The sequence below is a fragment of the Balaenoptera ricei genome, chromosome 5, assembly GCF_028023285.1.
Source record: "Balaenoptera ricei isolate mBalRic1 chromosome 5, mBalRic1.hap2, whole genome shotgun sequence".
NCBI classification, from domain to species: Eukaryota; Metazoa; Chordata; class Mammalia; order Artiodactyla; family Balaenopteridae; genus Balaenoptera; species Balaenoptera ricei.
In genome coordinates, this window is record NC_082643.1 from 119,495,592 (window position 1) to 119,512,665 (window position 17,074).

At 36.1% G+C, this 17,074-nt stretch overlaps 1 protein-coding gene across 1 annotated transcript; it reads right to left on the minus strand.

Moving 5' to 3' along the window:
• Positions 1-579: 579 nt before the first annotated feature.
• TRAM1L1 (translocation associated membrane protein 1 like 1) lies at positions 580-2,506 on the minus strand. Its single transcript, XM_059924232.1, is given in 2 exon segments — positions 580-1,973; positions 1,975-2,506. Coding segments are annotated over 2 exon segments (1,113 nt in total). The 5' UTR covers positions 2,352-2,506; the 3' UTR covers positions 580-1,237.
• Positions 2,507-17,074: the final 14,568 nt, after the last annotated feature.

The window sequence follows — 17,074 nt, forward strand, 5'->3', positions numbered from 1 at the left end:
AAAGCATTGTCTTCTGAAAAAAATATAAGCACTCACATTATGGAAATAAAAGCAAACTAAAGGTTGAGAGAAAAAAATAAATATAATAAATACTCACCACTACAGTCCATTGGCTTCTCTAAAGATACAACATATACCTATATATACATATATATATACACATACATATATGCATATATATACATATATACACATATATATCTCCAAAATATGGCTTATACAGATAAATGTTTCCCAATTAAAGATGGAAGCAAAGCTATATTTATAACACTATTTTGAAAAGCCTTCATAAGAATATGATTTTCACATTATTTAAGGTTAGTATATTAAATGTTTTCAACACGTAATTAGATGACATTCTTTTTATAGATATAAATCAAGTAAGCATTATTTTTCAAAATGATTTATAGGTTAAACAATATTCTTCTAAGATGCTGTGGATACCAAACTTACTACAAACCTCATGAAGAATAATTTTTAATACACATATCAAAAAAAGCTATTTAAGTCTGATTTCCTTTTTACAGTCTTTAATTTTCTGATTTCCAGTTTACAAGTGTTTAAAATGGACAAGTATGATTTTACCTCTTAGTAATAATGTTGATTCAAGATATTTTGATTCAATATATGGCAATAAGTCTCCACATGTTAACCATTAGTATCTTGGTTTTTTAAGTGGGATGTAACACTAACAACCACTACCTATAAAACACATCATTATTTTGGTGGTTTTACAAATCTCTTCTCCACTTGTCAATTCAAAAAAAAAAAAAATTCTAAGAATTAGGGAATACGGAAAACTTAATGAAGTTGACTTCCAGATTTATAATCTTTCTATTTTATCCTAGAAGAGAACATTAAAAATATGTCATTGCTATAAAAGACCATCTTGTTAACGTTACAAAAGATTGGTGGGAGCAAGAACTGTGTCACTGATATGTGGAGTTTTGGAGTTATCTCTACAAATTAGGAAAATGTTCAAAGGTAAAAAAAGAAATATAGCAATCCCTAAACCATGTTGATGATGAGTAGCTTAGTCTAAACTAAATATTTTTCCACTCATAATAATCATCCTCCCCTCAAATGCCTTTTAAAAAAATACATTACACAGTACAGTAGCAGAAATCAAGGACAGCACAGACTATTTTCAAGAACAGAAAAGTCTCCAGCGAAGAAAGGTATCTTATAGTAAAGAGCAGACTTCTTTAGAGACATTAGTCAATTAACTTGCAATTCATTATGAAGATTTTTCTTTCCTCATATGGGGAGAGTCTACTCTATTTGAAGTTGCCACACCATTTTCTGTTCCTTTTCTAGAAAACCTGCCCTTGGTCCGTTTCTTCTTCACACTTGGGGCCTGAAGAGGAGCATCTTCTTCCATCCACCTCTGAAGCTGAACATTAAATAAATTCCATGTTATGTATGCTTGGATAGTGCAACTGGATGACAGAACAGCAATTTTAGCTGCCAACACGTTCACATCTTCGGTAGTGCCATCCGAATTCCCATTCTGCCCTCCAGCCAGGTGAAAACCAACAGTGATCACAGAAACTATTAAAGTCACGAGTCGACCCAAAATAAACACAATGGCCCACAGAGAAAACTCTTTCTGGTACTTTTCATCGCTAAAATAAAACAGGTCGCAAAAGTGGGAAAGGAATTCCACAAAATAATGCATCATCAAAAGAAGAAGTCCCAGGTGATTCAGGTACAAGAGGTAAGCTCCCGCAATGTGAAAGAGGTGAAGACCAACGTAGACAACTTGCTGGGAGAGATCTTGAGGTTTGATTCTCTGGAAGTAGAGTTCAGGAAAGGCGTGAAACCAGTAAGCCAACTGTGAGATATAGAAAAACTTCATCTGAAATGTCATCATGTTATTGGGATGAGCCCTCCATAAGAGAGACAGGTCTGACAGGCAGTTTTCAGAGAGTAGAATGAAGGTGCCCCAAATACAAGAGACCAGGAAGAATACACTGACCAGATTCGTTAAATTTGCTTTGTTTCGGTTTGGGGAACTGCATTCGCCTGTTAATTCTATCCAAGACATACTCTTGAATAGTGGCGTGAATGATGATTGCCACCAGCATATAGAAGAACACTGTGGCCAAATCTTTGGCACCATAATGATACAGGAACTTAGGTGCTGTGGCTCTTTCTTCTGCTTCTTCGGCAGGGAAGGTAACACCGTGCTGGAGAGTAATAAAAACGATCGACACTTCTGCTGTTCCCTCGAACATGAGCCCCAGCACGAAGAACATCCCCACACAGGCGACAAGGTCCGCATGATTCTGCAGGATGAATTCCTGGCTCAGGACTGGGGGGTTCTTGGTGCCCTTCTTACGAAACGTCATGGTGGCGCTTCCCAGATACTCACCGACGAGCGGCAGCTGCCTCCCCGTGGCTGCTCCTCAAGGCGCCGCCGCCGCCGCCGCCGCCGCCGCGGCTCCGGGGGCTTCACTCCCCATCCCGGAGCCGGTCCCGGGTCGCTTCGGCCACCCAGAAAAAAAAAAAAAAAAAAAATCAAAGCAGCTGGCCGAACAGGACTGAGCATGCGCACCAGGGCCGGCGGAGGCAGGGAAGGAAATCGAGCGCCGCGCCCCTACCCGGCGCCAGGCCCGGGGTTGCGAGCGGTGATCTTCCACGTTGATCAGCGCCTCTTTAAATCCGCTGGCACCGTCGAGATGCTCCTAAATGATTTGTCCATAGCATCTTCATTGCTGACCGTGACAAAGCAGGACAGAGCTCTGCTTGTTCTTCAGCAGCATGATAATGATAAAAACCAGCATAATAATAATGATAGAAGCAAACTCTCCTAGCGCTTAGTATTTACCAGGTGCCTTTACTTTTATAAACGGAAACTTTCTAGAAAACTCAGTGAAGAAAATAGAGTTTTAACCTTTTTTAAAAATTATTTTTATTTTTTCCAAAGGAGAAACTGAGGCACAGAGGTTAAGTGGTATGCCCAAGATCACAGCTGGGAGGCGTTAGAGCTACGATTTGAATCCGTTGCCTGTGTTCTTGACCATTGTATTCTAGTACCTCTTGTTGTAAATCAGTCACACCTGGAAATATTTTGCTAGCGCAGCAACAGAGCGTACTCAAAAATACTTCCCCGATTGGCAATCATAATTGTGGCAAAAATATTGTCTAGTCAGTAATCAGATTTATTGCATTTTAAAAGATGGGGAGTTGGTTGGAAGGGGAAAACTATCAGTTCACGGAAAGGTCTTTTGGTTGCAAAGCCCACAACTGAATTTCCTCTCTCTAGCAGATAAGAAACTCATGTCTCATTATTATAGTTTTTGCATATAATTTTGCTAAAATTCACATATCAAAAAACAGCTTCTTTTGTAAATGTTAATATCTTCAACAGTTCAAAGTTCTTATCAGCTTTCAAATTTGTCTTTGCAGGCAGAGCAGTTTTCTTGTTTCTTCTGTGTTGCATGAGATCATTCTCGTTACTGATACAGTTAAGGTTTGAAGCTTGGAATATACATTTCAGAAGAAGAAGTGCTTCATGATTTAAAGAATAAAACCCACTTTAAATTTAGAATGTCTAATTGCCTTTTATCATTGTTTCTCTGTGTGCTGTGCACTGACAAAAGATGTAGTCCAACCTGTGTAATGACTTTTAAGATATTGAACAAAGTACTCTGATCAATAGACAGTGTGCCTGCATTTCCTGGAAGAGCCAAACAATTGTACATATACAGAATTAGTTTGGAAAGTGCTCTTGGGTTAAGGAGTGTACCTACATATTTTTCTATAGTAAGAATTCTCTATTTCTTGACGGATTCCTTATTGGATAGTCTACTTTTTTTTAACAGATCAGCTGCACAGTATTTGGTTTTCCGAGCTGTTACTCAGTTCTTGGCTCTGACAACTCAATTTTGAGTGCTTTTTGAGGTTAACTGAATCAGTGAGGAATTATAAATAGAGGTGCCAAAATGAGGGCATCAAGAAATGAGGAAAAAAAAAAAAAAAATCAAGCTTGAAGGCAGTTGCCAGGGAGGAAATAGTCAAGGAGAAGAGCAGTGGGAATTGTTGAGTTTATTCAAGAAAGTGCAAATTTATATACTTTTTTGAAAATAATCATAATTTCAAATATAGAATTCATCAGTTTTCTTATAGGCATAGACAATATGACTGTAATCATTTTGTGACATACTAACTAAATATAAAAATAGTTGTGCGATTCCTGAGCTGAGATTTCTGTTTATATTTCTGTTTGACAGTTTTGACAGGCCTTCCAACTCTACCTATGCAAATACGATAGATTTTGCCTCAAAAATGGAACATATCAAAGTGAACAGAACAAATATTTATGCATAGTCGTGAAATGGTATTTTCTTACCAAAGGGAAAAAAGGCCATTTTCAGCTAGCTTAAAATTATATCTTAAAGGAAAAAGAACATTCCCCCCCAACACACACTTATTTTTTGAGTAGAGAAACTTCTTCAGCTATCAAATGATATTCTGTAGTCTAAATTATTAATTTAAATTTTATATTAAATACAGTGTATTTGAATTTTAGTTTCATATTTCTTATTAACATCATCATAAAAATATTAAAATGTCAAATTTCTAAAATTATTGGAATCTGTAAGAGTATTGTAGTAATATTATAGAAAATGCCATTTGCTTTCAGTAGTTTTATTGGCACTGACAAAGAATAAAAAGTATATAACAATATCTTAAAAATTTGGATACCACTATGATTATTATATCATTTAATGTATGGGCATGTATTCCTACTTTATGCCCTATGCCTGTGGTATTAAATTCAAATGGAGATTTCTGCTTCGGTCATTAAGAGTAACTATAATTGAATTTCCACTCCTATTGTAAATAACTGAAAAACTAGACAAATTATATGAAATAACTTTTTTTCTTTCAGATATTGGAGAATAAAAAAGGAGGGAGAGAAATGAGGAGAGCCCCACAATTTGCCCCGGATTTCTGCCTGGATGGCATTTTCCAGTCCATTGTGCAGAGATGGAAGGAGGGTAGGGCAGCCAAGAAGAGCCTCCTGGAGATCTTGCTGAATTGAGGAGAGACAGGAGAAGGTGAGGCGACTAAAGTTTGCTGGGCAGAGTAATTTTGCAGAGAAAGTTAAATAATTAGAGTGCTTTGGAAATTTGCATAAACATTCCCTAGAGGCTGCCTCTAATATTAAGTCTTGTATGCATAAGGTTAGAATACATGAGGCCAAGCAAAGAACAGTAGGAGAAATGTAAATTCAAAATTTTCAAGAATTCAAACAGGACTAGGAGATTTTGAAGTTTGGAAAAGTCAGAAAGTAGCATCCCCTTGGAACACTTGTGAGACTACAATCAGTCAAGGGCCAAGAAAAGTCACAGTCAATAGGAAGGCTGCACTTGCCCTAGGGAAAAAGCTAATTCATGCGTGCCTATAGTTTTCAAGAAGGCTTCAAAGGATCAAGGTGCTCCGCAAGGAACTGTCCGCCAGAAAAATCCACACCTTGACAATGTGAAATTCATATTGTTTAGCATCTGTATAAAATTTATGAAACAAAGGCTAGGTTCAGCTGGGTCTATCAGAATGTCTACATGTGGCCTCTCCATGTGACGTTGGCATTGTCACAGAGCAGTGGCTCTAGGCTCTAAGATTGAGCTTTGTAGTGAAAAAAAAGCCGAAGTTCTGTGGCCTTTTATGACCCAGAATTGGAAGTTATGTCATATAATTTTCATTGTCAAAGCAGGCACAAGCCTTTTAACTTCAAGGTGGAGCTGGTTGGGGGTAGGGTGGGGAACACAGATACCACCTCTTAATAAGAAGTGTACCCGAATATTTGTGGCTAAGTTTTTAAATAGCCACATCTTTTCTTTTAACAACTCTTCTTTCCTCTCACATAAAATATGCACTGTTTCCTTTCAATGCAAACAAATGTCTCATGCCAATATAGCAACAGGGTCAAGTTTATTACCTAGGAATTTGAAAGCTATATTAGATCCAGGCATAGAAGGGCTCCTTAGGTCCTTTCCTTTGTTACACTTACTCTTCATTTGAATACTTGTAAAGGAAAGAAACAAGGTATCTGGCTCTCACACACCTAAGGCATAGGAAAAATGCAATAGACACTTACATACAAGAAGTGGGTAAATTGGTTGCCCACAGCAGTCAATGGTCAAAATGAAACAGGAGGAAGAGGGCAGGGCACAGCCTTTGAAAGAATTACATAGCCATAGGACATGACAAAAACTGGTTGGAACCAACTAGGTCCAAGATGGCAGAAGATTCGACTTCCAGTGGACCTTGAGCCTCATCATACTCTCATTGTAATACATTAGCATGCTAAGTGACACTACCAGTGCCATGACAGTTCTGAGGCTAACCATAAAATGCTAAAAAGTGGGCAGTGGCCCAATTCCTGGAAATCCCCACCCCTTCCCCGAAATAATTGGAATAATCCTCCCACTCATTAGCCTATGAAATTACCCAGCCCATAAAAACTAACCACGCCATATTTCGGGGCTCTCTCGCTTTCTGAGATGGCCCACACTCTGTCTCTGGAGTGTGTTTCTCTCTAAATAAATCCACTTCTTACCTATCACTTCGTCTCTCACTGAATTCTTTCTGCAATGAGATATCAAGAACCTCAAATTCACTGGGAACAAATATAATTATGAGGTCTGGGGAAAGTCCCTAGATCTTTGATTTAAACCCAGTCTCTCTTCCTCAGAAATGGTGGAAGATTTTTCTTTTCTTTTTTTTTGCTCTTTAAAACATGGACTAAATATTACAAGTTATTTGTATTTATTGGTTTGTATATTTTAAAAGATACACACACACAAAAAAACCCTAGAAGCCAAGTAATGTTAATGTGTTAATGTTAATCTTTGTCTTTACGGTGTAATAGTGGATTATACTATTAATTATAATGTATCAATTATACTATTGGCACTTCAAGGAATTAACATTGTATCAATGAATTTATGGTGGAACCAAGAGAGGAATGGAAAGATTAGCATCTGAGTATCCTTTACAGAGGACTGCCACATACTGAGCAAAGTATCTTTTAAAATGCTATATTGATTTTGTTGAGAAACAATTGGTTTAAAAAAATCAATAGAAAGCCCCATTATAATTTAGGTACTATATATTAATACAAATAATTAGTTATTTCCATTATCTACACAATGTAACCTTTTGCATATGTATTTTATAACTCAGGGGTCCCCAACTCCCGGGCCATGGACCGGTACTGGTCCGTGGCCTGTTAGGAACAGGGCCGCACAGCAGGAAGTGAGCGGCGGGCGAGTGAGTGAAGCTTCATCTGTATTTACAGCCGCTCCCCATCACTCACATTACCGCCTGAACTCCACCTCCTGTCAGATCAGTGGCAGAGGCATCAGATTCTCACAGGAGCGTGAACCCTACTGTGAATTGCACATGCGAGGGATCTAGGTTGCGCGTTCCTTATGAGAATCTAATGCCTGATGATCCGAGGTGGAGCTGAGGTGACGCTAGCGCTGGGGAGTGGCTGTAAATACAGATTATCATTAGCAGAGAGGTGTGACTGCACAGAGACCATAATAAATCAATTGCTTGCAGACTCGTATCAGAACCCTATCAGTGAGTGACAAGTGAAAACAAGCTCAGGGCTCCCACTGATTCTGCATTATGGTGAGCTGTATAATTATTTCATTATATATTACAATGTAATAATAATAGAAATAAAGTGCACAATAAATGTAATGCACTTGAATCATCTGGAAACCAATCCCCCTTCCCCCTGGTCCGTGGAAAAATTGCCTTCCACAAAACCAGTCCCTGGTGCCAAAAAGGTCGGGGACTGCTGTTATAACTTAACATTATTATTTATATGGATAGCTTAGCCAAAAAACTCTTTTAATTGACTTATGTGCCTTTTTAAAACATAACTTCCCCAAAGAGATAAATGGACATCGATTCTGACTTTGTTAAACTAGAAAAGTACGTTAGGAACTTTATAATATAGACATTGCCTCATCTTTCAATATTATTCTATCTCACAATGAAAAAATAATTATATTTGTATACCTCTAACATACCTACCATTTAATAATTTAAATTTGGATAATTCAAGTAATTGAACTGAACATTCAAATGCTAAAATTCAATAGCATTTGAGGAAGCAATATATGTTGGAAGAAACCTACTTCAAAAGATCAAACATAAGTCACTTTAAATCAATGTTTATAATTAGCAGTCATAATTGACTGAGATCACCAAACACTTAGTTCCATTAAGCAAAACATAATATGATTTAGCTTGTGCATGAAATTACAAAGTCTCTTGAGGTTTGACTGATTCAAACAGTCTTGAATAATTTGATTAAAGAGATTTTAAATATTTAAGTCATTTTTATAACTGATAAGACACAGGCTTTAAAAAAATACAGCAAGGAATATGGCTGAATATTTAATGGAATAAGGAAAAACCTCAATACAACATTTCCAAATTCTGCTATAATGTTACTGATGGTAGCATATTCTGATCTTGCCTATTTTGGCAATTATTACAACGTCGATCAATTTAATTTATTCATATATCTCATTATAAAGTCAGTTGTAAATCTCATTCTTCTCATACTTAGGTTATCAATTTCTAAATAATTTACTTAACAACATATAATAAGGACCAATTTTTTTAAAGAAGCTATGACACTGTAGGGTAGTTTTCCATAGTCATAAAGGGAAATAAATGGTTTGAGGACTTGTGTTCAAATCGGTTACTAAAGTTTGCTATGTATAGATCATTTTATATATACAAAATATGGTGGAAAACTAGGCTATAATGTTGATCTTTATTTATTGAATAAACATTTGTTAACAAACTGCTAAAATGGCCATGAGCATTACACACATATTTGCTCTTGCTGAATTCTGTTTGATCAAAGCACTGTCTGTGGCAGTAAGTGACATGGAGGTTTTCTAAGTTCTGGTTAAGACAGAGGGTATGAAAAACCAGTTTTGGTAGGTTGAATTCAAAAGTGAAGTTTGAAGTCTGACCTAGTGGTTCTAGGAACAATTAATTACTGATCCCTACCTCACTTATTTTCTCTGGAGATTTTTTAGGTTGTGGATGGTAATTACTTTTAAATTTTTTGAAACTTGTCTCATATACAGGAGCATAAAAGACAAATGAAAACCTAAGTCTACAACATGTTGTCAAGGGCAAAGAAGACTGTGCACTGTTTATTTCTGACAAGAAAAATGATTTTAATGTCCCTCACACACTATCTTTCTCACAAATTCCCTCCTATAGACTGCATCAATCAGTGGATGTCACTTTTGTGGAAGTCATGATCTGTATTCCTCCTAGCGGCTCTCTTACTTTACAGGCCCTAAAATAGGTTCAGTTATAGCTTACAACTGCAAGAGAGCAGAAATCCATTTCCTGTATCCATTTCCTTGACTCACCACCATTTGATGTTATTGTCTTTCCGATAATTTGCCACCAAAATTATTGTGATATTACAAAATGGACAAAATAAGAATTGCATTCTTTTCACACAATCTAGTAATTAAATAATAGGGAAAAAAGAACCCCATCTTAAAAGTAAAGTAGTAATATTTTACAATAAAGGTCCCAAGGCCAGGAAAAATATTTATTATTTCCTCTATTACAAAGCAGATCTATAATTTTGCAAATAATGCAAGTGAAGTTGCTCTAATCTTGTGCTATATCCTATTGTGACTTTTATTCTAAAATAACTCGTGCTTTTTTGAATGTGAAATTATTTCTGACTACACAACTGCAAGCTATTTTTTTTTTCAGTACTAATTCATCTTTTACCCATGCATTCTTGCTTACTAGCTAGCTAAATCGCAACACGATTTTGGGTAACAAATAATGGGCCCACTGAATAGTTTATTTTGCAAATTAAGATCTACGTAAGTGGGGGCTTCCCTGGTGGCGCAGTGGTTGAGAGTCTGCCTGCCAGTGCAGGGCACACGGGTTCGAGCCCTGGTCTGGGAAGATCCCACATGCCGCGGAGCCACTAGACCCGTGAGCCACAACTACTGAGCCTGCGCGTCTGGAGCCTGTGCTCCGCAACAAGAGAGGCCGCGATAGTGAGAGGCCCGCGCACCTCGATGAGGAGTGGCCCACGCTCGCCGCAACTAGAGAAAGCCCTCGCGCAGAAACGAAGACCCCAACACAGCCAAAAATAATAAATAAATAAATAAAAATTAAAAAAAAAAAAATCTACGTAAGCAATTCTTTCAGTACTACCCCAAGGCACATTTTTTTGAGGTAGAATAACTATTCTTCTAATAAGGAACATATTTGAATATTAAATAAAGATTTCTAAGAGACATATTATGATAGGTACATCCAACCTGATGTTAAAAAATTCAGGGTCAATTAATACTGTAATAATGTTTGAAAGAAGTCTGTTAGCAGGTATAATACTCTATTCACTCAACATGAGATCATAATAAGGATATCAATTGTGTGAGAGAGAAAGACAATATATAGGCAGGTGTCTGACCCTAAAGGGACTGTATTAAAATATGGATCCAGTGCATAGAAAAAAACAAGGATTTAGTTTCTGTTTAACATGCAAAATTTGATAACTGGACCATAAGCAAAAATATTGATATACGATTACTATATGATTTCAAGAATTACTATAAAGGTAGTATCATCAGAAAATATGGCATTGGTGAAAGAACAGACACTGATAAATGGACAGAATAGAGGGCCCAGAGAATGACCTACACATTTATAGTCAACTGATTTCTGACAAAGCTACAGAGGCACTTCGAGGATAAAGGATTGTCTTTTTAACAAATGGCACTGGAATATTTGGACATCTGTATGCAAACAAACAGACAAACAAACATAATAAAATAATCTAGACAGAGACCTTACACCTTTTACAAAAATTAACTCAAAATGAATTTAAGGCCTAAATGTAAAATGCAGAAGTATAAAACATCTAGGAAACACAGGAGAAAATCTATATAACCTTGGATTTGTTGATGAGTTTTGATCCAAAAACTCATGGATCTGAAAAAGATATGATTTGGACTTTATTGAAATTAAAAATTTCTGCTCTGCAAAAGACACTGTGAAGAGAATAAAAGACAAGCCACAGACAGGGAGAAAATATTTGCAAATTCCGAGAAAGGGCTTTTAATCAGAATATAAAAAGCACTCAACATCACAATAAGAAAAAAAATTAATTTGCAAAAGACTTGAACAGATACTTCACCAAAAAAATACACAGAAGACAACTAAATACATGAAAAAATGTTCAATATCATTTGGGAATTGCAAATTAAAACAAGAGAAACACTACTCAACATATATTAGAATGGCTAAATTCCAAAACAACGGGAATACCAATTACTAGCAAGGATAGGAACAATAATAGAGACTCTCATTCATTGCTGGTGGGAATGCAAAACAGTATAGCCATTTTGGAAGACAATTTGGCAATTTCATATAAAGCCAAACATAGTCTTCCTATATAACTCAGCAATGGCATTCTTAAGTTTTTACCCAACTGATTCAAAAACTTACACACAGATGTTTATAGAACACACAAAAACTCATGCAGAGATGTTTATAGAAGCTTTATTTATAATCATAACTAATGAAAACAACAAAGTTGTCCTTTAACAGGTGAATGGATGAAGTATGGTACATTCACAGAATGGAATATTATTGAGCAATGAAAAGGTATGAATCATGTATCTAAACAACACAGATGAATCTTAAATGATTATTACTAAGTGAGTCTGTAAAGGCAACATACCATATGATTTCATTCATATGACATTCTGAAAAAGGCAAAACTCTTGATGGAAAACAGATCAGAGGTTGCCAGTCAGCTGCTTGTGAAGAGGAAGGGAGTTGAAGAGGTGAAGCACAGGTGGCTATGAAACTATTCTGTTTGATACTATAGTGATGGATAAACAAAGCTATGCATTTGTCGAAACTAATAGCAATCCTTATAGTACTAAGAATGAACTTTATATATGCAAATTAAAAATCAGTTGTGAGATGTGAGGATCCCAGGAAGGAATGCAGACTGTGAAAAAAGAATCTATATTACAGATGTGCAACATGACATCACTGAAGGGGGTGGGCTGAAATGAGTTGACCTAAGTAACTTGGGAAATGAGTGAAGACTGTAGGACTAAAGACAAAAGGAAATATTTATAGGTACTGCAATTTAGTTGGTAAATATTGACCATGTGAGCAAGGTATAAGAATTCTGAAATCACTGTACAGCCAGAACTAGAAGAATTTGAGTAAGAAAATAAACACAGTATTGTACTATAACCCAAAGTTTAAAGTAAATAACCAAGAGTTCCAATGGATATAAACAAATGACTGAATAAATAAATAAATGAGGGGAAGATATACAAATCCTCTGCAGAGAAATTCCAAGTAATTTATATAGATACTGCCCCTCGAGGAGATGGAACATAACTCCCTACTCCTTAGTGTAGGCTATGCATAGTGACATCCTTCCAAAGAGTACAGTACAGAAAGTGGGGAGGGGGGAGAGTAACTTTACAGTAGGGAAACCTGACAGTCACTGCCTCAGCCAGGTGATCAAGGTGAAAAACACTAGTGATAAGTCATGTTGACAGTATGTACCCTTGTAATGATGTGATGGAAGTGACACTTTACCTCTGTGGTTTTCCGCTTCAAAACCCATGACCCCCGTCTAATCATTAGAAAAATATCAGACAAATATGAATACAGGGGCATTCTACACAATATCTGGCTAATATGCCTCAAAAAGCAAGGAAAATCTGAGAAACATTTACAGCCCAGGGAATTCTAAGGAGACATGATGACTACATGCAATGAAGTATTATAGACAGAACAAAAAAAGGACCTCAGATAAAAACTAAGGAAATATAAATAAATCATGAGCTTTAGTTAAGAATATTATTTCATTATTGGCTCAAAAGTGTGACAAATGTAGCACAGGAATGTAAGATTTTAACGGAAGGGTAAACAAGATTGAGGATATACTAGAAATCTCTCAACTGTCCTGACAACTTTTCTGTAAATGTAAAAGTATTCTTAAATAAGAAATTTTATTTACAAAAAAGTGATGTTGACCTAGGTGTATATGTCTAGAATTTTACCTGCATGAAATTAGGATCAAGTCAAGAAACTCTTTAAACTGGCAGTTAGGGAACTAGCCACCTTATTGGAGAAGAGAAGAGAACAATGAAGGTTAGAAACTGCTATTAGAAAGCAAGCACCAGCTTTTCTTTATTGTACTTTCATTACTATTTAATATTACCTCTGACCCTGTCAGTGAAACTACAGTGCTAAAATTTCATTATTTCACTCTGGTGTCAGAATTTTTTTTAATCTAAACTTTGTAATGGTGAATTCAGATGTTAAGTCAGTGTTACAAACACCTTACTTATTATTTTGTTTTTTGAACTAAAAATAAGAATACTAACCATTTCAATCTGTGGCACCTTTTGCCCAGCTTGACAGAACTGTTCTAATTAAGTATTATTAGGGTGCGCTCTACCTTACTTTGCTCCTAGCTTCTCTAATTGGATAGCAGTTCCTGGTATGCTACACAACAAAATATGCTAGTATCTAAAAATGATTTTTTTTTTAATATTTGACTTTTTCATAGTTAGGTTACATAGTGGGAAATAAAGACTTTCAGTTTAATGTAAGTTTGTTTCAAAGTTGCAGTACTTATACCAGGGACCAGCAAACTATGGCATATGTACTGAATCCATCCTGTGGCCAGCTTTTGGAAGGCCTTTGAGCTAACAGGAGTTTTCACAATAGTGTCCTCCCAAATTCATGTCCATCTTTTACCTGTTAATGTGACCTTATTTAAACACTCTTTGCAGATGTAGTCAAGTGAAGATTAGGTCATTTTGGATTGGGTTTGCCCTAATTCCATTCACTGATCTGCATATAAAAGCTGACACAAACACATGGAGGTACATACACACAGACAAGAAGGCCATGTGAAGAAGGAATAGAGATTGGAGTGATGCATCTACAAGCCAAGGAACACCAATGATTGCCAGTAACCACCAGAAGCTGTAAGAGGCAAGAAAGGATTCTTTCCTAGGGCATTCAAAAGGAACATGACCTGTCAACACCTTGATTTCAGACCACCTTGATTCTAGCCTTCAGAGCTGTGAGAGGATAAATTTCTATTGTTTGAAGCCACCTAGTTTTTAGCAACTTTTTATATCAGCCCTAAGAAACCAATACATATGTTTAAAGGATTGTAAGAACACAATAATACAAAAACAAAGAAGAATATGCAACAGATATCATATGTGGCCTGCAAAACCTGAAATATTTACCAGCTGGCCCTTCAGGAAAAGTTTATGTACCCTTGCCTCAGAGGCTTATGTTAAAACTTTCAGTGGGTGGGTCCACAGCAGCCTTCCATCTAGGGATAACTTGTCCTTACTACTAACGGTTGACCCTTCTGGGATCTCCTCTCCAAGCCCCAGGTGATGAATAAGCACGCTCTGCTCAGCTGGTTCAACACTTCTCTGCCCCACGTGAGTTCTTTGCATAGCCTTGTGTAATCTCAGCCTATACATGCATGGTTTAGTAGTCAGCTGACTCAATGGGATGCCTGTGCATTTTTTCAGCATTGCTTCTTTGTGGAACTCTGTTTTGCAACTTACAGACACCTCACTCAGCCTCTCCGAATTCTGATCACCTCAACTTAGGGGAATGGTCAGGCTCTGTTTGGGATCCATACCTCTGCTCCCTGGTCTGGAATGTGACATCCAGCAGGGTATAAGGGTATAAGGCTCAAAGCAATCCTGTGCTATTTCCTGTCCAATATCTGCAAATATTTTAAAATATATTTTTGCCCAGTTTTGGACTGCAGAATGTAAATCCTGACCCTGTTGCTTGATCATATTTGGAAGTAAAAGCCCACTAAAAGATAAAAGCCCACTTAGATTTTATCTTTATTCTTTTAAATGTTGGCCAGTATATTTGAGTTTAATAAGAAGAGTTAAGCATATGATCCATGTCTTAACCTGGGATATTATAGAACTTCTTCCCTGTCTAATGCCAGAGTGCCTATTTAATTCTGTAAAACTCATCAATAGCCCAATCCCAGATTGTCTGTTTGATGTAAAAGGTGACTTTCTAGGGAAGGGCAGAAACCTGGCTCCTAAAACCACACTTTATAACAATGCAGATCTGTTATAGGCTAATCTTCCAACCAAGAAAAACAAAGTATTTTCTAAAAAATCCAAGAAATAAGACCAACATTATATTTTTGCTTTTTTTTTTGACACATAAAATGTCTACAATTTTTGTTTTCTACATACTCAAGTTTCTGATGTTTGAGAGAGGCCCTAAATTATCCAATGCAATAGTGTATATAAATGGAATCAGAGAGTTATATGCAGCTATGCAGCTCCCAAAACAAATTAATTAGTAAAATAAGTGAATCATTTCAAAATATTACATTAGCTCCTGGAGGCCTTGCTACAACCGCCTGCTTATATATAAAGACAAATAAAAAGGAAAATATACCAAAACTTACACAGCAAAAGCAGTTCTAAGAGGGAAGTTTATAGTAATAAACAGCTACATTAAAAAAGAAGAAAGGTCTTAAATAAACAACCTAATTTTATACCTTAATGAATTAGAAAAAGAAGAATAAGCTAAGCCCAAAGTTAGCAAAAGAAAGTAAATAATAAATCTTGGAGCAGAAATGCATGAAATAGAGACTAGAAAAACAATAGAAAAATGGAAAAAATTTAGTTTTTTGAAAAGACACACACGGTTGGCAAACCCTTAGCTAGACTAATCAAGGGGGAAAAAAAGAGAATATTCAAATAAATTTAATCAGAATTAAAGAGGGGACATTACAACTGATGCCACAGAAATAAATAAAAGATTATAAGGGACTCTTGTAAATAATTTTTTGCCAACAAATTGGACAACCTAGAAGAGATAGATAAAGCCCTGGAAACAAACAACCTCTCAAGACTGAATCATGAAAAAGTAGGAAGCCTGAAAGACCAATAACAAATAAGGAGATTGAACCAGCAATTAAAAACTTCTTAACCAAGAAAACCTCAGGACCAGATGACTTCACAGTCACAAGCATTTAAAGAAGAGTTAATACCAAACCTTCTTAAACTCTTCCAAAAAAATTGAAGAGGAAACATTTCCAACTCATTTTGTAAGGCCAGCATCACCCTGACACCAAAGCCAGACCAAAACATGAGAAAAGTACACACCAATATCCCTAATGGGCAGCATGGATGTAAAAACGTCAACAAAATATTAACAAACTGCATTCAGCAGCACATTAAAAGGATCATACACCATGATCAGGTGGGATTTATTCCTGGAATGCAAGGATGGTTCAACATAAGCAAATCAATCAATGTGATACACCACATTGACCGAATGAAGGATAAAAAGCACATTATCATCTCAATAAATGCAGAAAAAGCATGTGACAAAATTCGATACTCTTTCATGCTTTTATACAAAACTATAACTAACTGATTCCTTGTCTTTAAAAAAGGTAAGTTAGAGACAATGAAATATTTTCTAAACAATTACAAGATAGAAATCTAATAGCTCTACAACTCTTTTGCATTTGTTCATATAGAAGAATGGTATACATAGAGTTTATCTTTCTCACAATTTAATTACCAATTGAGTTTCTCAGGAAAACATACTTTCTCCATTTTTTTTTTTTTTTAATGAAAGCTTTTCCTCCCGGCCCCATACCATCATATGTTATAGTCTTTAAAACCTTGGGAAAATAAAGAGCAAAAAAAATATGTTCTTTTCAGTTTAAATACATCTACTGTTAATTTTTGGTATGTATAGCTCCTTATTGTTGCTGTGTCTTTCCATCTCTCTGGCTCTCTTTATCTTTCCCTCTCTTTAGACACACAAACACACAAACACTGTATTAGTTAGTGTTCTTTGAGGAAACAAATATAATATATATGTATATATATTTACATAAACATATGAGATTTAACATAAGGAGTTGACTCACGTGATTATGTAGACTAAAAAGTCCAACAATCTGCTGTCTGCAAGCTGGAGACCC